Below are 24878 nucleotides of genomic sequence, written 5' to 3' on the forward strand. Positions count from 1 at the left end.
GGGGTGGAGAAGTACATCAAACCATTGTCTGCATTGCTTGGAATTTTCCAGCAGAAGACTTAAAAGTGTTTCTTTGCTTTATTTAACAATTTGTCTTTTTTCTAATTCCTTCTTTCTCCTGAGATGCTCTGTTTATAAATATGATGTTACGTGTTATATGTAATATATTCTAATATAGTCTAAATGCATATATATACACATGGCTTTATTAACCAAAGGAATACAGTTTAGAAAAGGAGGGACTTGAAGAAAAGAGGACAAAGTTCGTTGGAAAAGAATTTGTTTTAGACATTGTAGATACACCAGTGAACATAGTATAGTCCCTGTCCTCGAGTTGCTTATAGTCTAGTGGAGGCGGCAACTCAGCAAACGAGTGGTCACAGCACAGTGGGATGTGGCTGTGTAAGCTCATGGACGGGGCAGCCTGAACCCGTCTTGGTGGGGATATCAGAAATGGCTTCTTGGAGCAAAATCTACTTACTCTTGAAGGATAAGTAAGAAGTAAGGCAATAACTTGTTCATTTATTCAACAGATTTTTTTTCTTTATTATTATTTTGTGTGTGTGAGAATATACACAACAAAACATACACCACGTCAACAATTTCCACATGTATAATTCAGTGACATTGATTACATTCTTCAAGTTGTGTCATCTTTGTCGACAACCTTTTCCAAACTAATTCACCATCATTAACACAAACTCACTGCCACCCTAAACTTCTCATCTGGCCTTTCGAGTTGCTGTTGTCATTTTGATCACATATAAACATTATCTTTAAAAGAATATAATGCTTAATGCAGACATGCTTTCTAATTAGGCTAAACTATTATTTGGTTCAAAGATGACTTCAGGGAATAGTTTCAGCTCAAAGTTTAAAGATTTCCTCAGGGTAATAGTTTCAAGGGTTCATCTAGCCTCAATAGCTCCAGAAGGTCTGGATTCCATGAGAATTTGAAATTCTGTATTTAAGAGATATTTTTGAGTCCGTTTTCTGTGCCAGCTACTCAGTGGTGAATAAGACAGACATAGTCTTTGCCTTCTTGGAATTTTACAGTCCTGTGGGAGATGACAGACAGCAAACAGGTTAAAAAGTTAGGGGAGACATTTCCCATGGCCGTAGTGCTGTATAGAGAGTAAAACGTTAGGGAGGGAATGTTCCAGGCAGAGGAAGCAGCATGTCACAGAGGGAGAGTCTACGTCGCATGTTCAGTAGACTCTTATCTCTTTTCAGGTGATATATCTGTCTTAGTTATCTAGTGCTGCTATAACAGAAATACCACAAGTGGGTGGCTTTAAAGAACAAAAATTTATTTTCTCATGGTTTAGGAGGTTAGAAGTCTGAATTCAGGGAGCTGGCTCTAGAGGAAGGTTTTCTCTGTTCTGGGGGAAAATCCTTGTCTCAGCTTCTCTAGGGTTCTTCTTGGCATTCCTTGGAGATGTCCATGTGATATCTCTCTTCCACCCCATTTGTGCTTGCTTGTTTCTGTGCCTAACCTGCTCTTTTATATCTCAAAAGTGATCTAGCTTAAAACACACCCTATACTGATGGCCTAGTTAACATAACAAAGAAAACCCTATTCTCCAAATGGGATTACATCCACAGGTACAGGGGTTAGTATTTACAACATATTTTTTGGGGACACAATTCAGTCCCTAACAATATCATAGGGTATAATTGACCCTACATAGGGTCAGCTTGTGAGAGCAACAGCAAAACAGATCAGTTCAGAAGGGGAGGAGAAGCAGAAACCCAATTAATATATAGCTAAAGTTGTTCATCAGAAAGTATGAGTGTGATTTGCTGATCATGAGATATCTCTCTGGTCTCCTCCTAAGCTCCTAATTGGGGCTCTAGGACCTGGACATCTGCCAATGCAAAGAAAGTTCTTAAGCTAGTCTGTTCATGAAGCAGCAAGTTTGTTAGCTAAAATCTCTTTTGAGGAACCGAGGGGCCATGAGCTAGTGCAAAATATAAAAGTGGGATGATTTTATATTAAAGGTATTAATATATTTAGGAGAACTCGGAAGAGGGCTGTGATTCCATCTTTCCTTTTGCAGCCTGCATTCTGTTGGTGGTGAAACACTTAGCTTTAAATTCTTGCCTTTCATACTCGTCTGTTACCCTCTTAATGAAGTTCCATTATTTGAAAGTATTAAAACTGATTTGAATCTTTGTTAGAACAAAAAAGGAAAAGTGGTATTCAGAATCCTCTTATTCCAGCTATTTCTTGGCTTGGGTGTTAGTCTTGGGAAAACTATCATAGACAAGGGTTCAGTCCTATGGTGTGGTGAGCTCAAATAAAATGAACATTGTTGAGCAAATATTCCGGCTTCCTCCCAGAGTGGGCAGCCACTACAAGCAGAGCTCTGGCACAGGGCAACGCCTTTTGCGGTAGGCGGCCATGACTGCAGAGAAGGCTGGTACGTGAGCTTTGCTCTTGGTGTGGGTGGCGGCCACATGCAAAGACCAAGGCAGTGCCTCAGCTAGGCCCTGGCCTGGTCCCCCACTCCAGGCAGAGGAGAGGCACTGCCAGGGCTTGTTCCTGGCTTGTGGCCTGAGGTTAAGAACTCAGAGAAGAAGCTCTTGTGCTAGAAGAAACAACGCTCCCTTCTACAACTGCCTTTGTCTTCTGTGGCCCTTCTCACTCCTGGAGGGCAGAAAATATGTTGTATCCCAAACATCATCTTGTTGAATTTCTGAACTATTAGCATAAATTTACAGCAAATGCAGTATTTTCCAAGACCTATGGGTAAGACATTGAAAAAGAAGGGGACCCAGTGAGGAATCATAGAGGAATCTTCCTCTAAAAGAGATGTGGTTTTAGAAAGAGAAAAAGAAGTATAGAAAATTTCCGATTTGTATTCCCAACAAGGTTTGGGAATACTGCATCTAGGAAACTAGGGTGACCAGTTAGGAAGAGATCCTTTAAGACCCTCCAAAGCTATTGAAACATGCCTTGCTTTGATCTTTTGTATCACAATGAAATGAAAATTTTAGGATATTGGTTTACAGGATACTGTTTCCTTGAAATGCTTTGCTGAAAATGATCCCATGGCCTATTAAATTTGAGAAGCACTGCAGTTTCTGTCCCCTTCTTGGAGCTTCACAGTATATACTGGGGCTCTGAGATGTCCTGGAGGTAAACAACAACAACAACAACTTCTTATCCACAACCCAGGGTTTCCAAAACTTATTTGATCACAAAGCCAAATTTTTACCTAACATCCATTACCACCTTGAAGGACTAGGAAATACTGATCTTGGGAGTTTCAAAGGAAAAATATTATGACTTCAACATACAACATGCAACCTATTTGCCACTTGTGTGCTGAGGCAAACAAGAAGATGTCCTCATCTATGCAAGGATTCAGAAAGATCCCACCTCCCTTAAAATTTGACTTTAAGATGTATTCTAGCAGGACATAGTTGGAGGTAAAGGAACAGGAGAAAGTAGACTTGACGGTTAAGATGTAGCTGAGAAATTAGAAACGGACCAAATTGTGACCAGTTTTATATATTAAATCTGATCTCGTTACTTGTCTTGGTAGGTGGATTCAGAGTCCACTTGCCTGCCAACAATGGAAGGTCACAGGCCTGCCCTGTGCCCTGCAAACTCTGTCCCTGGCAGAACACGGAGTTCCAAACAGTAGGAGAGAAAATGGCCATGTCTAGACTGCCTCTAGAAGGCAGTTCCTGAGCCCTGCCCCAGGTGCGCTTACCACATGGGTACAGGAAGCCAAAAGAAGAACCCCAGTGCTGCTCACCCAGCTACAAATCAGGCAGCACAGAAGGAGGCAGGGTGGAACTTGTTTTTAGCTTCTATGGCTCAGTAACCCCACCCACTGGTAAATAGGCCAACAGATGGCCTCTCTTATCAACAGAAGAGGTACTCCCCTTCCTCTAGGGGAAGAGTGAGTGAGAACTGTATCCTCTAATACTTCCCGAGTTGAGAAGGAATAGGAGCCTCCTTGTCAATGGACTGAGCCAGGAGCATGAGGAGAAGAGAAGGATTTTCTTCTGCAGAACTGCAGGGGGCTGGGAAGAAAGGGGCCAACCTGGGATGACTGAGATTTCTAACTTGAGTGCTGAGGTGCATGGTGTCATGTGGCCTCCAAGAAGATGAGCAGGTGGCCAGGTAGTATGTGTACTTACTTGGATTTTAGGTGGAATTTTAGGTGTCTGTAGGCTATGGCTGCTAACCCAAAGGTTGGCAGTTCAAATCCATCAGGTGCTCTTTGGAACTCTATGTAGCAGTTCTACTCTGTCCTATAGGGTTGCTATGAGTTGGAATGGACTTGATGGCAGTGGGTTTCATTTGGGGTCTGTTTGGAGTATTATTTAAGGAGCCCTGGTGGCACAATGGTTAATCATTCAGCTGCTAACCAAAAAGGTTGGCCATTGGAACTCAACTAGCTGCTCTGTGGAGAAAGATGTGGCAGTCTGCTTCTGTAAAGATTGCAGCCTTGGAAATCCTATGGGGCAGTTCTACTCTGTCCTATAGGGCTCTGTGAGTTGGAATCAACTTGATGGCAGTGGGTTTGGTTTGGTTTGGGGGATATTACTTGGTAAGTGGAGTAGGTTGTTGGAAATGTGGACTGGCATAAGAACTGTTGGGAGCTGGAGGTATGGATTTGTGAGTTACTGGACTGTGGGTGGTAGTTGGAGCCATAGGCATGGGTAAAGTTGCTCAATGAGAGCATGGAGGTCAGGGGTTCTCAACCTTCAAGATCACACTGGGGCTTAAAGTGCCCTGGGGAACCTTCCCAAAGTGTCCATGACAGAGTCTTGTCCTCCTGCCCTGTACCCTGTCTTCCTGGTCCCCGGTGATTCTGCGTCTCTTCTGTCTCCTGTCCCTTTGAGAATCACCTCTCTGCAATGAGCAGCTGAGGGCTGAGAGGCTATGAGGCCACAGGATTTGAAGGGAAAGGAGAAAGAGCTAGCAAAGGCGCCTGAAAGGGAGTGCACAAGGTTAGGAGGAGAGGTGTATTTTTTAAACTTTAATTTTTATTTCTATCGTTGCAGCAACCACTTCATTTATCTTTGTCATTCTCTCTTCTGTTCTAGCGTGGGAATGTTCCTTGAGCAAAAACCTAAGCTTAACTGACTAAAACCCATTGCCATTGAGTCAATTCCGATTCATAGCAACGTTATAGAACATAGCAGAACCACCACATAGGGTTTCCAAGGAGTGGCTGGTGGGTTTGAACTGCTGACCTTTTGGTTAGCAGCCAAGCTCTTAAACACTGTGCCACCAGGGCTTCAAACTGACTAAAGGAGTTAACGGAAGAGGATCTGGCCTGGCTTGCTAGAAACCCTGTAGCGTGGACTTCTTTTATGTTTGTAGGATGCCACCCGGCAGGCACTCCAAAAATGCCTGTTGAATGAAATTGGTAAAACCAAGTTTACAAATAAAGGTGTTCCCTGCTCTTTAGGTGGTTCTTTAGAACATATTAGTGTTAAGAAGTAATTAAAGCTACCCAAATGAAGTTGTCTGAAGTCTTCAAAAGAACAACAAAAAATCCAAGATTTTTCTTCTGTTGAGTTTAACAGTAACCTTAAAACAATCATGGTTCTCTTGTTGCCTGTTGTTCTTGGGTTTTAAAATAGCCATTAAATTAGATGTTGTTATTAGTTGCTGTTTAGTCCGCTCCCACTCACGGTGACCTTATGTAGAGCTCAGAGGTCACATCTTTTCATGTTTGATGCCCCAGCCTAATCATATTAAAATTTGCAGAAATTTATTACATTTTCATATGATTAATATACATCAGAAAGGTTAAAATGCTAGCTTATACCTCAGCATTAAAATATCTGATCATTGTTCATTTTACACCACTGCGTTCTAATTTATTTTACCAGCCCTATATAATTGGACTTAAGGATGTTTATGCAAAGATGGCAGTGTGCTGAGAAAAGTAGTAAACTGCTGCTTCACGGAATGAAACTTTTCTGGATGGAGGTTCATCAGGCCTCACAGAAAAGAGAAAGGTAGATAACCGCAGGTGGCAAGGCTCAAAGCCTCCTCCCTAGTGTCTTTGCCAATGGAAATACTGCTACTCTTCAGCTCTCAGAGGTTCTTCTTTTTTCTTTATCATCTTTTCCTCTTCCGTCTCCTACTGTGTGGTGTATCCTAATCTGTATTTCACATACATTTCGTCTAAGAGTTAATGTTTAAGAAATATCTGTCTTTTGAGAATATTTCTATTTTATTGTATTGACACAGGTTTGGACTAAGAAATAAAATTAAACATGGTAAAGAAAATTAATAAATAGAAATTAAATTTGTCATCTTAATGCTTCTCCTGACAAAGGAAACGTTTTACACTAAATCGTTAAGAACTCGTTAGTACCCACGTTTTACAGGTTCCAGGTTTTGTGTTCATCTGAGAGCCCAGCCCAGGCCTGGGTGAGAGGACCCCGCTCCACCACAGCTTCCGTTTCCTCCTGAGCCCAAGCAGATGATGCCTTCTTTTATAGCCTCCGTCCTCCTTCCCAGAAAACTCTCAGATACGTAGCTTATATTTTCTAGTGCACTTGGCATTCCTTCGCTGGTTCCTCAGAGGCAGTATAGTGGATACTTAACAGTCATTGCAGTCAGTGAGCTGTGGGTCTGACTCCTGCTTTGCTACCCGAGCTGTCTGATCTTGGATTTCTCAGCTCTTCTTCTAGAATTAAGCTTCAGTTTCTTCAGCTGTAAAAATGAAAATGGTACCATCTACCTCCCAGAATTGTTAGGATTAAATGAGAATGTGAACCTACTCAGCATGAGCTTGGCGCACAGTAGGTGCTTTGATATCCATTTTTCAAATTTCTGATGTCCTAATGTATATCTTGTATCTTATTATTCATCCCTTAAGAAATTAAGGTTTTGGATCAAAAGTATTATTGGTAATTGCCAGATTTTTTATTTCAGCTGATTGGTAAAGACGAAGCAAAAAAGAATGCAGTTGATTTGAGGGAGGGTGATAAGGAGATGAGCTGGGCCTTGAAGTAAGCCATGCTCCACATAGGTGGAGAGGGGGGAACAAGACCTCCAGGGAAGGAAAATGGCATTAGCAAAGGCAGGGAGACAGGAAAATACAATATGTTTTTGTGGAACCCAGTCAGCTAGAGTGGAGAGAAGAACAGAAAGGCAAATTGCAGAGCCTCTTAAATGCAATGCCAGAAAACGTTTGACTTTGCCTTTTGGGCTGAAGAAAATCATTGAAGATTTTTGAACAGGAGAATAACATGATAAAAAGTGTTTTAAGAAAACTACCCTAAAAACTAAACCAAAACAGCTCTGCTACACCTGGTGTGTAAAGTGCAGCATCCCATTTGTATCTCCATGCGTCTGGAAGATGTTCTAAGGCAGGCTAGAGCCAGTGAAGGGTACAGAATTTATAAAACAGAGCCCTGTTAACACCAGGAAGTTAACCGTTTTCCACAAATCTAATGTAGCACTCTTTTGGTTGTAAGTGACAATAACTCTCCTTAACTTCAAGTAAAGAAATATATTAGCTTATGTCCCTGGAAGCCCAAGGGCTAGACCCAGGGATTCATACAATGTCATTGAGACTCAATATGTCTATGATAAATTTCCTTTGTGTTGATTTCATGCTTAAACAGGCTTCCTCAAAGAGGAGAACCCCAGGCTCACATGATCCTCGGGCTTACCACCTCAATTGGGGGTAGCCCATTTTTTCTCTCTCCATAGTACTCTTCTTAGTCCTGCATGGGTTATGAACCCTCCCTGTTTCCAGGGAGATGAGGTACAATGATGGGAAATTCTGAGCCTGGGTCTATCGTGTGGGACAGAATGACAGCTTTGCCAGTTTTGGGGCAGAGTGGGAGCCAACGCAAAAGATGCTGGGCAGGCAAAGAAAAAAAAAGTAGCACCCCATGTGAATCATGCAAAGATGAGACTGGCTAGAAGATAGAAGGATAGACCGTCCTAGAGGAAGTTGATAAGAGAAAGCACAGAGGAAGAGCTGCCGCCCGTAGAGGTAAAGATAAGAGTCAAAAACTCAGTGGTTTAACTCTCCATGATTCTAACGTCTTCATTCTGTTTCAGCTTTCCATTAATTTTATTTTTCCTTTATTAAAAATTCTACCTTGATGGTAGTACTTTTGGAGCCAATTATTCCTCACAGCCTCTGGATGAGAGTTGGCCAAGGTAAGCGAGCCACAATTTAAACAGTATGGGCATGTATTACTATTGGATGATTTCACTCCATTTTATCCATCATGAATGTTGTTTTACAAATTTCTAATACAAAGCATAGAGGGTTTTTTTTTTTCCTCTTATAAAACATCAGTCTTTCCATGTATAGGCTTATATGAAAGTCTGAGATGAAAAGTTATTTAAATAAATCTAGATCTTCAAAGTTGAAACCAAATAGAAACATATTTGGAATATATTTGCCAACAGAATATTCTGGTTTGATATTTTTGTGTTTGAGACATGGAAAAATAAAAAGATTTTTCTCAGGGTATATTAGCTACTGAAAGGAACAAAAGACTCCACTAGAACAGTTATTTGTGCAGTGGATTTGATTTAAGGGTCTCTTTGAATATTTTTTTACCCAATATAGACAAAGACAGAATATAAAATTAGTTAATCAGACTGCTGCACCACTGAGTGGTATCATTTTCAGATCACTAAGTCAGATTTAAGGAGCTATGGTGGCACAGTGGTTAAACGCTTGGCTGCTCACTGAAAGGTCGGCAGTTTGAACCCACCAGCTGCTCGTTGGGAGAAAGATGTGGCAATCTTCCCTAAAGATTACAGCCTTGGAAATCCTATGGGGCAGTTACACTCAGTCCTATAGGGTTGCTGCGAGTCGGAATCGACTTGACAACAACAAGTTTGGTGGTTGGTAAGTCAGATTTAGGAGGCATTTGAAATGTAGACACTGAAAAAATTTAGCTCTCTGGATTGAGGTCTACTCCCTATCCATTCTCCAGGCAAATACCTACTATGGGTAATATATTCTGAACCTAGGAAAGGATATAAAGATGTATGACATCTGGCCTCTACCTCAAGAAGGTGTTTAACTCCCTGCAAGAACTAATGTGGGATGCAGGATGGTAAAATAGATACAATATTTTATTTTAATACAGAAAAGAGCATCCCCAAACAGATACTCTCCTCATTTGTGCTTTCCAAAGCACCAGCATTAATCAAACTAATATTTTCATAAACTGGGTAACGGTCAAATTCCTCTTTGTGGCCATCTATATGGGAATGTAAATTTTTGCATCCAGGATTGATTTTGCCTAGGCGCTCCCTACTCACATCACGCTGAGAGTGTGTGATGAGGGGTAGTTGTCTGGAGTGAGGCCCCACATCCCCTGGAGAGGAGTCAGTCGTAGATTTGAACTCTTTAAAAGGCTTTCAAAGGTCCTTGTTCGCCTTTTTTTAAAAGAAAAAAAAAACTCCTCATACACTAAACAAAAGGAGCCCTGGTGGTCCAGTGGTTAAACACTTGGCTGCTAACCAAAAGACCCACCAGGGGCTCCACAAGAGAAAAGACCTGGTAGTCTGCTCCTGTAAAGACTACAGCCTGGGAAACCCTATAGGGCAGTTCTACTCTGTCATACAGCGTTGCTATGAGTCGGAATCCACAGCACACAGCAACAACAAAATGCTCATCAAGCTCATCCTAGACTCATGGATTTGCAGTAGTTTTTATCATGGAAATCAGAGATGGTAGGAACTGGGAGATCATTCAGCCTGACCTTTTAACAGGGATGAGCAAAACGAGCAAGGCCTGGAGCATTTTTCAGTGACTTTCCTCAAGTTGTACAGCTGAGTGAATGAGTAGAAGAGCCAATTCTCAAACCCAGGTCTGGTGATGCTCTCCTTTGCTCCCTGTAGATTGAATTCTTTTTCTTTCATGTTGTGCTGGTTTTTAAAGGCAGCAGCCTCCTTGGAAAGAAGAAAAGCATCCTGGGTTCAGGCTAACATCTGCACTTAACAGGTATGTGGGCTGTTTCCTGGTTCAAGTAGATACTAAAGGAGAAGGGCAGTCAATTTGATTGACCTAATGTTCTTTACATACTATCATCTGATAGTCAGAGTATGTTTATGTCAGTTGTGTTTATATGAAATGTTAAAAAAAAAAAATCCCTTAGCATTTACTTAATGTTTAAGGGGGCAGCATAGGGTTGGTTCTGGGTTATAACAGTGTAAGAACGTGAGATCTGGAGTAGAACTACCAAGGTTTGCCTCTTACTCTGTGACCTTGAGCAAGTTATTTAACTTCTGTATGCCTCAGTTTACTTCTCTGAAAAATGGAGATAATAGTACCTATATCATGGGATGGTTATGAGGATTATTAAATAAGGTAATACATGGGAAATGTATGTGTTCAATTGTTAGCTATTATTATGATCACTTGGGACCTGACTCTAGTGTTATGTGTTTTACCTGGGTCCTTTTTTTCAATCCTAACACCTTACAAAGATGGGTATTATATTCTGTTCTGAGAGGTTAAGTGACTTGCCCAAGGCCACTTACCTAACATAAAAAACTGTCATTTAAAAAAAAAAAGACTTTTTATAGTAGAAAATTTCAAACATAAAATCGAGAGAAGAGTTATAATGAGGCCTCTTGTGTCCATCCCTCAGCTCAGTCCTTATCAACATCCCACTGCCCACCCCCACCCTAAAACTGATTGGATGTAGTATTTCACCTATGTAAATATTTCAATAATATAAGGCTGATAAGAACCTTAAAAACAAAAAAAAACTACCATGTTATACTTAACAAAATTTACAATAATTCCTTAATATTATCTAATACCCAGTCTATAATTAGGTTTTCCCAGTTGTCTCTCTCTGTTTGATTGCTAGACCCTTGAGTCTTTTTGAAGCAGTAAAGGAGAAGGAATCTAAACCGGGTCTCTCCCACCCCAGAGCCCGTAATCTTTCTGTTACACCCCAGGGGTCTGAACTGCTACTTCTGTCTGTCTGAACACAACACAGCCATGATGGAGTCAAGCTTCATGGCTTAGTGTCACACGAGGCTGGCACCTGGAATGGATCACAAAGAGGCATTTTAGGCCGATTTGAACTTATCAAGTAGCTCACAAGTGCTGTTTGTGGCAGAAAGTTTGACCCTTGACTAAGTAAATAATCATTCCTTGGAGTCACCGTTATGTATAAATTGGAGCTGTCTGGAAGAATTTCAGAAATTTGCTATTATAAAAAAACCCAAACCCACAAATTGATTCCGACTCATAGTGACCCTATAGGACAGAGTAGAACTGCCCCATAGGGTTTCCAAGGAGCAGCTGGTGGATTTGAACTGCCAGCCTTTTTGTTAGCAGCCAAACGCTTAACCACTGTGCCATCAGGGACCCTATTATAATATAGGAAGTTATAATAACTTCCCAACTAGCCTCCTATTCTCAGTCTTATATCCCTCCAGTCCAAGCAGTTCCCAAACTTTTTGTCTTAGGACCCCTTTACACTCTTAAAAACCATTGAGGTCCTCAAAGACCTTTTGTTTATGTGAGTATATCTATCATTATTTATCCATAGATATTAGAAATTAAATGGAGAGAATTAAAAAATACTAATACATTTAAAAATAATAATAAACCTATTACATGTTAACATCAGTAATTTTTTTTAAGAAACAGTGTTATTAAAAAAATTTTTTACTGAGAAGAGTAGCACTGTATATTTTACAAATTTCTCTAAGGCAGCTGGATTCTCTGCTTATGTATTCAGTTTGTAGTGACAGCACACATTTTACAGCTGCTAGAAAACTCCACTGTACACGCATGAGAGAATGAGAGTAAAAGGACAAGTAACATCTTAGTATTATGTTGAAAATGCTTTTGACCTTGCATTCCCTCTGAAATGGTTTGAGAACCATTGTATAGGTGATCCTTCACATAAGAACAGTTTTTCTCAGATGAAGAAAGTCTAGTACAGCTGCAGAAAATGATACTGGTCACAGTGATCTTCTGAGTGGCAAGAAAGAATAGGAAGGTCTTAGAGGGCAGCCATGACTCTGAGGCCTGCCTTGTCCAAGTAGATCATTATGCCATTAGCCACAAAGCATAAGGCCATATGAGTACAAATTAAAGGCTGTTGGGGGTAGGTGATCCTCAAAGGCCGTTATTCATGTAAGGGACTTCAGGTAGGTCTAAACCTCTCATTTTGTGGATGATTGTAAATTGGTTTTTCTTGCCTTCTCTTCTGTTGCTAATGTTCAGCAAAGAATATGTCATTTTCACTAAGGAAATATGGATATTCAGCCAGCCTCTCTCCTCCCCTCCTTAGGACCAATTCTGATTCTGCTCTTCACACAAGTGCTCTGAGCACCAAGCCCCAGGACCCCTATGGAGGAGGGAGCCAATCAGCCTGGCCTGCCCCATACATGGGTAAGACACATAGGCCCACTGCTAACAGTGTCTGTGCTATCTCAACCTGTCCGACAGGAACTGGGGGAGAGGAAGGCTTGAATGGTATATGCATTTCCCTGATTTGGTAGTCTTCAGAGAAAAAGTTCATGGCAGGGGAAATGTTTGGTATTCATGATGAAATTAGAATGGAGCTCATGGTGTTGGGTACTCCGTCCTGCTTCTTCCACTGTAAAGTCTACCTTGTAGGCATCGCTGGCCCTCAAGCTTCCTCTCCTCCCCACCACATGTTCCTTTTGTAGGCCCTCATCGTCTTTTACACGGACTCTTATAATAGCTTCCTACTGGGTCTCCTTATTTCCAGTCTTACATCCCTCCAACCCAATTATATGTTGGGTTCTCTGAGGGTCCCCTTTTCCTAACCAGGATCTGATCAAATAGAAATAAAAAGTGACAGATGGGACTAGATACTACCTTTATTAGTGACAAGACCAAGTTAAAGGAAGTGACTTCTCTCTGTGGGGCTGTGGGCTGATTATGACTGAACCCCAGAATGAGGCAGACTCCTCCAGTGGTCAGCAGCACTGGCCCAGGGTGGGCCTTCCCCATGGAAGGATACTCAGCTAAGGTTGGAGGGCAGTGAAGAGCAGAGGAGAAGGTGTAGCCTCTGAGGGTAGGCACGGGCCTGAGCAGAAGAGGGAGCTGAACTAGAGTTGAGCATCGCCTGCTCTGTTGTTCTTCCCCCTTTTACTGATCGCTTGGAGCAGAGTGAGTAAAAGGGTTGAGAGAGGCCAGGAGTAACCAGATGACTAGCAGTGGGGAAATTGCATATTCACGCCATTCTGCTTCTCGAGTGAACCCACACCTGACCATATTACTCTCCTGCTTACAACCCTCAGCGTTGCCCCCTCTCCTCAAGGAGAAAGTCCAAATCCTTCAGTTTGGAATGACATGGAGCTCCAGTGTTTGGCCCTGCCCACCCCTCTCTCTGCTTTCTCCACTCACCAGCCTCACTCTCCAAGTCAGCCACGTGATCCACTTTGGGTTGTACTAATGTTTCATCCCATTCCCATCTCTTCCTCTCCTAACTCTCTCCAGGCCTACCTGAGCAGCATCACCTCAATCTGTAAGCCTCAGTTTGTGTCACTATTTCTGTGGAGCCATCCTTGACCTTCATCCGTCTGCCAGACCAAACTACCCATGTCCTTCTTCTAGCCCCAAGCTCCCGCCTGCAGACGGCTATCTTAGCACCTGTGCCACTTGGCTGCCCTTTTACATGGACATGCTTCTCTCCTTCTGTTTGGCTGTAGGTTTCTTGCAGAGAGCATCTTAACAGTCTCATTATCTCCAGCATCTAACATAGTGTCTGGCACAGAGGAGCCCTCCGTGATGGAGAAGTGTAGTGAAATTAAACATTGGCTCATGTGTACACAGCACTTGCTAAAACATACTGTAGGTGCTGACATCTAACTGTACCTGAAATGAGGCCAAATCATTCAAGACAAATCCCAAGACTGCCTTTCAGAGTTATAATCTGGAAGAAACAGTGGTCTTGAATTATCCATTTCATATGCAGACTGACCCTTGTCCACAAACTTTTAGGGCTATGTGTTTGGTCTTGAAATAGGGTAATAAATAAATCTTGGGCTGAGATAATACCAGCTCTTTGGTTTTCTTTATTTTTAGACTATTTAAAGCTTAAATAGTCTGTGTTCCAAGGAGAATGTTCATGGTTTTATTTCCTTGCTTAGAGTAGGGATTTAGTAATAATCATTGACTATATTTGTTCCCTTGGTGCAATTCAGAGATGACTACATTTCCTAAACGATCGCTTGCTTGTAAAATATGAGCTTTCAGAATTGTTCAGGGACGTCTAGCCGTGTTTCCACACATGGGAATATGACAGTGTAGTTGGCTTGGTTATGTTGGAATTTGATGTTGACCAACTGTTCACTGCTTAGAGAAGAGCACTGAGATATATGGGAAGATGGAATCGTTTAGCTTTAGGATAGGTAGATAAGGGAATAATAACCAAAGCCTAAGAAAAGCAGAGACTGTAATCAGTGGGGGCGCCCATGAGTACAGCAAAATCTTAGTCTCCCTGGACTGGAAGGAAACCAGATTGATACATTTGACCCCAGAGCCCCAAATGAAGAGCTGCATTTCTGCCTCTGCCTTTCCTTCCTTTGCATTGCCTTCTGTGTAAAGTTTAGATGTTTCTAGAAAGGGTCAACAGCGTAGAGAAAACAAAGGAATCATAGGTAATTTAAGTAAGGAGTTTTTGAGGCTTGGATGCAAAGAGAAAAGAAAGTGATTAACTGAATTGGAAGCATGATTCAGAGTCCACTAGATGGCAACTAACAACAGCATGCTAAGAGTGAGTGGACTCGGAGGAAAGAGGTGAGAAATGTCAGAAGGTATAAGTGAGGATGAATAAGAAAGGCTGAAGAATGTAAGTGTTGACCAGGTACACTGAGCAGTAAGAAAAAGTAGCTAGAACAGGACTCCTGGGCGAGAATCGGGGTGGTCTCTCCTCTGTAAATCAGCAGTTAAAAATTGTTGGGCCACGATATCTGACAACAATGGAAGGTGGGATGACCTCCAGCTTGAATGGGTGAGCTGTGGGCCTGGCTTCTGCACAGGGGCATCGCAAGTATAGCAGAACTCAGAAACGCATCCAAATATGGACGTGTTTACAGGGGAAAGCCAGTTGTGTTTAAAATATTATTCAAGTCTCCAAGGATGGGAATTATTTCTGGAGAATTTGTTGGTGGGAGCTATTTTAAATAGTTTCATGTATTTTCCTCCTGTACCTCATTAAAGTTTTTCATTTTCTTTCCTTTTGGATTTTAAAAATATCTAACCAGCTTTACAAAAAGTTGTTTCTTATTATAGGACCAACCAAATAAAGTAAAGATTAAAAAAGTGATGGGAAAATGTAATTGAAGCCCAGAATTAGGCTCTGTAGTAGAAACAGTAATAACTGTTCTTTCCCTGGGAATCTTTCCTGAGCATAGTGATGTAGCGTCGATTAATGTCCCTGCTATTTTTTCCCCCCTTTGGTTGTAAGCAGATGCTTGTGGAGCATTTGTTCATAGCTTAACTACACGAGCAATGAACTATGATACATTCATGGGTAGAGCTTTGTGTCCCAAGAAAATAATGCCATTAGTCTGGTACATGTTTTGTAATTTTCATAATGGTTATTGGGTTGCATGACAATTAGGTATAAATGGTAAGCAGTTGCTGTAAATGACAGAAATAAACTTTTATACAACAAGCAAGATTTTTACCACGTTTTAATTATCCAGAATCTAGAAAGAGTAATGTTGATCATTTCCTTGGAAGCATGTACAGTTTAATTATCGTTTCACACACATGCATATGGGCACCCAGAGCTATAGATGCTGAGTGTTGCTATCTATGGAGACCACAGTCCTCAGCTCCTCCTCTGGGAACAGAACATGCCTTTGACCTCAGTGACCTTTTAACAGGCAGTACTCATTCACTTACACAGTTAAGGAGGATAACTGCAAATAACCCTGAAAGCAGTAAGCCTGTTAAATGACACTTGATTGCACTGATAGGAGGGAGAGAGCGGTGGGGGCACAACCCTTCATGTCTAAAGGGGAGCAAAAGGAGTGTCACCCAAATGGCAGAAGGGCCCAGAATGAGGAGGCTGAAAATCAGAGGCTTCTTCTAGGACACACTCTGGTTAAGCGCTCTACCACTTGCCTTCCCCTCTACTCAGCAAATCAAGATGGTGCTAGGAGTTATTTTGGATCCATCAGGCCTGGGAGCACACAGAGGGAGCATGGCCTCAGTTATGCTTATTAGGACAGGTCAGCCCCGGTGGTTCAGTGGCTCTGAGGTTTCTTGGAATACAGATGCAGGGACTGATCTCTGGTGGGGTTTGTTTACAGATAACCAGTCATAACTCATTCCTTTTTTATTTTTAGCCCTTTATTTATAATTATATCCTATAATATTTTTTATCCAGTAGTGAAAATCCAGCCTTGGATATTTTGGTGATATGTTACCTCAGTGCTGACATACCAGTTATTGCCACCAGCATCCTCATGGTCACCCAGACTCCAAACCTGGGAGTTGTATTTAATTACTCATGTCCCCTCACTCCTCACATTCACTGTCCTGTCCGTTCATCCCTGGAGGGTGCCTCCGATCTGCCCCTTCTTTTCCACCCAGTGTTGATACCGTACTTCTTCCCTTTTCACCTACACTGATGTATTGGTTTTTCACCAGGTCTGGTTTTCTCCTTTCACTCTATCTCACTCTCTGCTGCAAGAATGGTCTCTCTAAAGCTTAGCTCTAATCATGTTACTTCTCTAGCCAAAACCTTCCATTCTTCTACATCATGCCAAATTACAGGCAGAATCCTCCAGCCCAGCCTTATCTCCCCTTCCTCCCTCACCCACCTGGGGCAATGTTCCCTGCCCCTGGTGCACACACCTTCCTCCTCCTTCTCCTCCCATCTTTGCACCAGGGCATCTCCTTCACCCTCCCTTCCAAGTGTCTAAGACCCTCCAGGAGGTTAGGGGCAAGTTGGTTAGGGGCATGGGCTCTGAAGGCATGCAGGCTAGAGTTGTACTCCCGGAGCTTACTAGCAACGTGATGTTGGGGATGAAAATAACTCCTGCTTCAGAGTTAAACTGTGAGGATTAAATGAGATCATCTGTGTAAAGCACAGTGGTTGGCACTAGTAAAATCAAACAGTAATGCTGGCTATCTTATTATTATCATCTTCATTGTTATCCTTCAGTGCCTAACTCAGATGCCATCTCTTCCGTGAAGCCTTCCTTCTGTTCCAATTGGATAGAGAACGTTGCAGTAATGGTTAGCATATGGGGTGTCTGCTAGTTACTCAGGCAGCTTCACCTGGCAGCCGTCAGCTGAGTCCCTGTGTTTTAGGAACAGGTCAGCCTTACAGGCCTGAAAACTGACCTTACTCATTAAAGCGAGAGTGACTAGTGCCTTGATAATGAAAAAATACTTCAATATGCTATACCAGACTGCTGTATAAAACTTAGTTTTTTATTTGTCATAAGGATAACCACTCTTTTGTGATCAAAATGGTCCAATTCCCTGCCCTTTCCCAGTACGAAAGTCCTGGGGAAGCCACAGCATGAGTCAGAAGCTTATCTCATCTCCCTCTGGTAGTGCTCTATGGAGAGCCTCGCCTCGCCTCTCTGCACCTCATTTCCTAATGTTTTCCTGTTAGCATGGCCTTTATTTAGATGGATTAAGTCGCTGATCAATTCCCCGGGTGGTGCAAATGATTTGCACCCAGCTACTACTACTGTTAATATTAAAAAAAAAAAAATTTTTTTTAATTTTTTTAATACTAACAGAAGTTGGATTAAGCTAAACCTAGTCCAAGTCTCTTAATGAGTGGGCCAAGAACTATTTGCTGTAGAATTTGCTGAGGTAATTATTTAAAATGTAGGTTGCTGGACCCATTCTCACACCTTCTGAATCAAAATCTTTGAGGGTTAGGCCCAAGAATCTGAATTTTACAAGCTTTGCCCAAGTGGCCTTTATGTGCACTAAAATAAAGTTTGAGAACCGCTAACTTAAATTCTGTTTACATGGAGCTGAGGGAAATTCTGTATTCATGAGTGTGCTTAATTTGTCTTAGTGTTCCTGGGAACTCCCAGTATTGCCCTGCCCCTAGGCACCAGTAAAATTTTATATGTTCTGCCTGTGTTAGGGAGTTTGGTTCCATGTTCTACCTTCTTACTTACACTGTATCACCCAGCTGTACTTAGCACTTAGTGCAGAAACTTAATAAATAGATGTCGAATGGATGATTATTAGACACTCAGTTTAAGTTTTACAGACTAATCAGGTCAATCTATAAATTAAGCTTATCCAGAAACTTATCTAACTTTAAGTAAGCTATGTTTAGAGATTTAGAACTTAAAAATTTGTCCTGATTCTATACTAAAAAGTCATTTGGTGTATTTTCTCCAAGGGGAATGATAATATATTACATTCTTGGTACAATTCTTTGGCTTTAGCTTAGAGCCATAGACAATACTATACTTTGTCATCTGTAGTATATTTTATGGATTAAAATACTTTATTCAGTCAGAACTTATTCCAAGTCACATTTTTTAAACTTTGTGAATAGCTGTCACATCTACCCTTTAAATTGATTTAGACTTCAGATATATTTTCTTCTTAAAATAGCTTGACTGTTTACTGTATAGAAAACAGCATATAGCATGGAACCTCCACTTTGTTCCCATAGACACTCATGGTAAGTCTGAAGCAGTATTGTAGGTTTTTTGAGTTATCTGCCCTTCCTCCTATGATGAAACATTTGGGAAAAGAGTTTGAATCTGTACTTCTTTACTTTATGATTGGAATAGAGATTCCCCGGCATTGTAAAAATCATTCTTCCCTCAGGACATAGGCACTAAGAAAATTTCAGACTGAGACAGTTTTAAAGGACTCTAAGTAGCCATATCTATTTTAATTAATATGAATACTAATGCACCTTGAGTGAACATCAATGCACCAAAATTGGTTTAGAATGTTCAAAATTCTGTTTCAGATCAGAAAGAGTTACTAATTCATGAATAAATAAAATCAAAGCACCACATAAAAGCGTTTCTTTTCTTCCCCGCTAGGTTTCTGTGATGGCGAGAATGACGGACATGGGGAAGGTATGATTGGTTTTATCTGCCTGTGTTCCAGCGGGATACCAAGCTTTCAACTTAACCTTTCTTTCAACATCTTAAACTAAGACTTATGTTTTCAGGACGTCTCAAAATGCTGACAACTGCCAACTGGCTTACTTTTCTGAGGTATTCTGTGAAATTAAGGCCAGCCATGATCAAAGCCACAAGAAATAAAATCTGTAATTAGTTTACAAAGGCTCGTTGTTATCCATGTCCCCCACAGTCCCACAGCAAAAATTGTAATCACATGAAAATATTAATGAACTGAGTCTCTTAAACAATTAGTTTTTCAAACATCCTTCCTCCTTAGCTCTAATGTCTGTCTCTGCCCATCTAGAAAGTCTTCGAATCAAAAACTCACAGATGTTAGAAATAAACAATGCAAGGAAAATCCAAATTGATTGTAAAATGAAGTTGCAAATCTTACAAAAGATGCTGAGTTTCATAAAGCCAGTAAAGTAACATTGGAGATTAGCTGAAGTGACACTCAAAGCCATTGACAAATGAGGATCTGACACAGTTCATTTATTCATTCAGTACCAGGCACTATGTTCTTTTTCCTAAATTTTTATAATCTGAAATACAATTTTTCATAATCTGAAAATAAATGGACAACTAAATTAGGTTCATATGTTACATATAAGGACTCATGGGGAATATAATACATGAGAAGCATCCTGCATTAGAGACATAATTCTCTATCATTGTCCTACCTATTCCTTTTCTGGGCAAGCCATTTTAGGCCATGAATGAAACTGTAAAAAGTTAAAATATCAATAAACATCTAATCCAGTAGTACAGAAATAAAAGAAATGGTTTCAAGGTTGTTTGCATTCCCCCAATAAGTTCTTTGAAGAATTCCCAACAACTCTTGGATTTGAAAAGAGACTGAAAACAATTAATGTCTCCAGAAAACAATCACCTTTAAGGCATTGGAGTCTGCCCCAACTGTATTCATGTAACCAATCTCATATGAGAAGTAGCCTTGAGTTGGGAAGCCTCCTCACTCACCCCTTGAAACTCTTCCTAGCATCCAACCATACCTTTCAGGGCAATTTTTTTATTTTTGAGTCTCCCATTGTATTAATTTACCAAGGCTCTCAAAGACTCTTACTTCTCTCCTCCAAATTGTTGAGAGCCTTTCTTAGGGCCAGTGGTTGACTGTTGTAAGCACTCCTCTTTCCTGGTTGCCGTCAAGTCACCTCCAACTCATGGCGACTCCATGTGTTATCAGCATAGAACCATAAGGTTGTCAATGGCTGACTTTTCAGAGGCGTATCCCCAGACCTTTCTTCTGCGGCACTTCTAGGTGGATTCAGACCTCCATCCTTTTGGTTAGCAGTGGAGCATTAACCTTTTGCACCACCCAGGGACTCCCCAGCAATGAGTAAAACAAGCTTCATGGAGCTTAAATTCTTGAAGCAATTTATATTAATAATTAGACCAGGTAGCTTTTGAAGAAAATAAAATCAACAAGAATGTTGGCAAAAAAAGCTCTTCAAAAGAGTAATATGAATAGCAAGATTAAAAGAAGTCCTATGAAAACTGATAAAGCTTGGAATATTTTAGCAGAAGTGACCATTGTTACAGTGATGCTGGGAGGATCATTTACAGTTTTGTCAGGAAAATTGTATGCCACATCAATACTTGACTCATTGTAAGAGTCCACCATTGCGATTATATCCTATGTTATATTAAATATAAAAAATATAAGTAACATAAAATCCATTTTAGAGCTTTTGTTTTTGTTTTTTTAAAACCTTCTCAGAAATGTTGGCCCCATTTTAAGTGATTTCTTTCTGAAGTCTGTTAGCCTTGGGTAACAAAGCCATCCTGTATGGGGCTAGAATGGGGCAGTTATGATACTCATACTAGAGCTTGTGACCACTAAACTCTAACATCGTTCGTTGTTCTGACCTCTGACTAGTGTCTCTGACATGGGCTCCTCTCCTGATGTCACATCTCTGCATTCCTGAGGATTGGCCCTTGTCTCCTGGTCTCTGTCTGAGAAAAAAAGTTTTCACTTGTTATATGGCTGAGCACTCTGTTCTACCTGGCGTATCTAATGTTAAAGCAGAAAGCCCTGAATGGTTCCCTTGCACAGAGCTAGATTGTTCTATAGCACTGAAGAGCCAATAGCTGCCCCTTCAGCTGCTCAGGCTCAAATCCTCTCAGTTATATTCGATTCCTCTATCCTCCACTCTCGGATCATCGGGTCATCGCCAGATAGTACTCTCTTCTCTGTTTGTTGATGTTTCTCATTTCCTCTTTCCTAGATTATTGTGGGCCGCTCCTCATCCCTCTTCCTCCATTCTCCATTCTCATTTGCTAAGTTTGCAGGGCCCTCCCTGATCTGGCCTCCACCTTCCACCACTCAACTTTCCTACCACTCCCTGTAACTTATTCTACTTTCCAGTTGAAGGAGCTACTCTGCATTTGTCTACCATTTGCCTTCCCTCTCTTGGCTTTTTTTCTTATTTTTCCCTTTCTTGGAATGCCCTTTTCCTGTGTCTTTGAAGGGCTGTTCTTGGTGCAAAGCTCCAGAGGCCTTCCTTCATCTCCTCCTCTGCCTTTCAACAGCGCTGTATCCTTAGCTCTCTTGGGCTTCCACTGGTTTCTTTTTTCTGTCATGATTATTTATATGGCTCCCTTATCTCCAGACTAGATTGCAAATTCCTTAAGGGCTAAATCCATGTCTCACTTATGTCTGCAGCCCCCACGGTGATGTTCAAAATGCCTTCCCTGGTAGACAGTCAATAAATATTTGTTAAATAAATCAGTTTTTACAAAGATAATTTGTTTGGCCAGAGATGGAATGGCTGCCGTCTAATGCAATGAATGTGCTTTTCCCCCCCTTTAGTGGTATCTTTCTCTGGCCCATTGAAAGAAGAGACTCTGTCAAATGTTCCCAAGCCGCTGCCAAAACAGCTGTGGGAGACCAAGGAGGTGGGTGAGCAGTTCTCAGCCAAGTGTGTTGTCACTGAATGTTTGCACTTCAGAGGTCATTGTAAATCCTGCAGAGGAGAAAACAAGAGGAATTGAACAAAAAGGCAGAGAGGACTTGTCCAGGGGCAGAGATGGGAAGAATATAGCAGGGACAGATGTTTCAAAAAAAAATTATCAGCAGTTGTGTGAATCAGTAGTAAAGTGTTCTCTTGACTTCCTAATCCTCATGTGAGTTTACCCATTCAGAAAAACCTACTAGTTCCCCATATCTTATCCATATTATTAAACACTCTGAAACCTGCTTATAGGCCATAGGCAGATTTTCCTGTTTTGTAGCCAATACCTTCTACCAGCCGCCAGTTTCTGTCCAGAATTGCTAATTCCCAAGATACCCTGTTCCTTAATCAAGGGCATTTGAATGAGTCTTCTGGAACTGTTATCCTTGGGTAACAAGGCCATCTTGTGTGGGGCTAGGATGGGACAGTTGTGACAGTCATGCCAGAGCTTGTGGCCACTAAAAATCATCTGGAGTATTTATATCTAAAATTGTATTAGCCAGCTTCCGCCTTGGCCCTCTCTATAAACTCTACCCAATGTAGAAGAGAGAGAGGTACCACAGCACTTGACTTGGCCTTTCTTCCCACACTGAAACCTGTTGACTTTGAAGGAAAACAGCCAGTTCCAGCCCTTAATGAAGCTCCCTTGCAGTGGCTTGCATTGTATCTGTACTTCACCGTCCTGCTTGGTTTGCATCCCTTTGGTCCCATTTTCTTCTGCCAAATCTACCAAAGTCATCATTAGCATGAGGGTGGTCTTATAAAGTTTTTGTTGTAGAAGGAATATGTAGTTGAGGTTTAATCTTTGGAGGAAAAAAGGTATGATTTAAAATTCAAAGATTTGGGTAGTATAGGAGAAGCAGCCATGCCGCTGCTGCTTTTTGGTTATGGGGGCACTGGTGGTTTTAGGGGCTTTCTTAGATGACACTGCGTCTTCTCCATCAGAGAGGGTGGTGGCCCCTGCTCTTCCCCTGTAGTACCAGGGACGGTCTTCCTGGGAGAGGTGCTCATCTTCCTTGGTTCTTCAGATTTGTAGTGCTCCGTTAGTAATTTCTAGCAGAGGAGTTAGACCGATAGTTCATTAATTAAAAATATTTATTGAGCACCTGTTGCCAAATGGTTCTAGGTGCAGGATACTGTAGTAAACAAAATAAAAATTCCTGCTCTCCTGGAGCTTTTATTCTAATTGAAGCCTTTCTTTTCTCTGCTATTCTTTTCCTCTTTCGTCACCCTGTTTTGTTTCTCTATTTCCCTTTCTTCTCAGGCCACCTTTGGGTTAGGCTTCTTCTCACTTTCCTTGTCTTCCCAGTTGGGAAAGAAATGTTTGTTTGAAAGCTCAAATATGTAAAACATTGACTTTTTGGAAGGAAATAATATTCATGTAGAAGATAAATGAATAAAGCATTGTATTAAGAAAATGAGTTAATATACCTCCCTCATGCCTGGAAGTTTAAGAGTTTTAAATGTCTAATCAAAACTTAAATGGCTATCATGTCAGGATGCCGTTTATATGTGCTGGCCCTCACTCATGCTGACTGGAGCCCCAAGACACTTTTTAAAAACTTTCATTTGGTTTCACAGTGTATAAGGCCAGCTTTCTATGTCTCTTCCCAGATACAGTCCCTGCCAGGGCGCACTCGGTCCTGTGATGTTGGAGGTGGCAAGTAAGTAACATCTCTCTGTTCCTGTCTCAGAGACTGTCCTGAAGGCTTTCCCTAGAGGAGAGCCTTGCTACTTTGTCATAGAACTCTAAGAAAGTTACCCTATTATTTATACTTTGAAAGTCAACGTAATTTTCAAGAAAACAACAGCTTTCTTTTTGTACTCATATTTCGGTGATTTAAAGTAATTAAATTACATAGCTGCAATAACAAAGAAAGCTGCCATAAATATGTTTCAGAATAACACAACTGGCTTTTGGTAAACGTACAACTCGACTGGTTTAGAAGCAGAAGCATGGAGGTGTCCTAGAGACAAGCCCACCAGCCTGCATGTTTGGCAGGCCGTGGGCACTGGTTGGTATGTTTGCCAGAGAAGGACAGCATCAGTGAATCTGGCCACCTGGTTACTAGAAGTAAGTTAAGAGAGTTTCTACAAAACCATTAATTAATTAGTCTATTTAGTAATACTTAATTTTACTTGTTAAGAGATTTTAGACAGCTTATAAAAATACATACAGTACAAAAGATTAAGAACTAAGTTAGTGAGGATGTTGGGACTAAGGGAAAATAAGGACATGAAAGAGATGACGGAGCTCAAACTTCAACAGGCAGCCCCAAGAGGGATGCCATCAGTGAGAACAGTTTTTATGGGGAGAGGCACAGCTAGCTCTCTCCCACGGGTTGTCACAGAGAAGCCCCCTTGGGACTCAACGGGCAGTGTCCTGATAGGACGCCAAGTAACCTTCTCGAGGCTGTTCATCACTGAGTGTCCCTCAGTGTAGTCCCTCAGCTTTGAATCAAAGCAAATCCGGAAACAGGCTTCCAGGGACCAAAGAAACGTGGTTTGAAAACGGGCTCCTTGGGTGATCTGGTTTAGTACAGGGACCCATTTTAGAGGCTCTGTGGTGAACTAAGTATCCTTTAGCCAAAGCCAAACCTGTTGCCATAGATTCTGACTCACAGTGACCCCGTGTGTCACAGAGTAGAACTGTGCTCCTTAAGGTTTTCTTGGCTGTAATCTTTACAGAAGCAGATCACCAGGCCTTTCTTAGGCAATCCTTAAATATTACTTCCCTCCACAAAGCATTCAGTAAATAATTAACAGCAGGGCACTCCCTATGAGTACCTAGGGTACAGACATTCTTTTTGGGT

General features: G+C 41.3%; 1 protein-coding gene across 3 annotated transcripts in view; it reads left to right on the forward strand.

The window, feature by feature from the left end:
* CRTC3 (CREB regulated transcription coactivator 3) overlaps window positions 1-24878 on the forward strand; it is a 103972-nt gene that overhangs the window by 57007 nt on the left and 22087 nt on the right. For all 3 annotated transcript variants that reach the window (XM_049905619.1, XM_049905620.1, XM_049905621.1), the window contains exons 4-9: window positions 8097-8158; window positions 9903-9965; window positions 12280-12380; window positions 19013-19048; window positions 21924-22009; window positions 23680-23729. In XM_049905619.1, coding sequence (XP_049761576.1) covers window positions 8097-8158; window positions 9903-9965; window positions 12280-12380; window positions 19013-19048; window positions 21924-22009; window positions 23680-23729 — 398 coding nt within the window. The remainder of the gene's footprint in view (window positions 1-8096; window positions 8159-9902; window positions 9966-12279; window positions 12381-19012; window positions 19049-21923; window positions 22010-23679; window positions 23730-24878) is intronic.

This window comes from Elephas maximus, chromosome 13 (assembly GCF_024166365.1).
Source record: "Elephas maximus indicus isolate mEleMax1 chromosome 13, mEleMax1 primary haplotype, whole genome shotgun sequence".
In the NCBI taxonomy this organism is placed as follows: Eukaryota; Metazoa; Chordata; class Mammalia; order Proboscidea; family Elephantidae; genus Elephas; species Elephas maximus.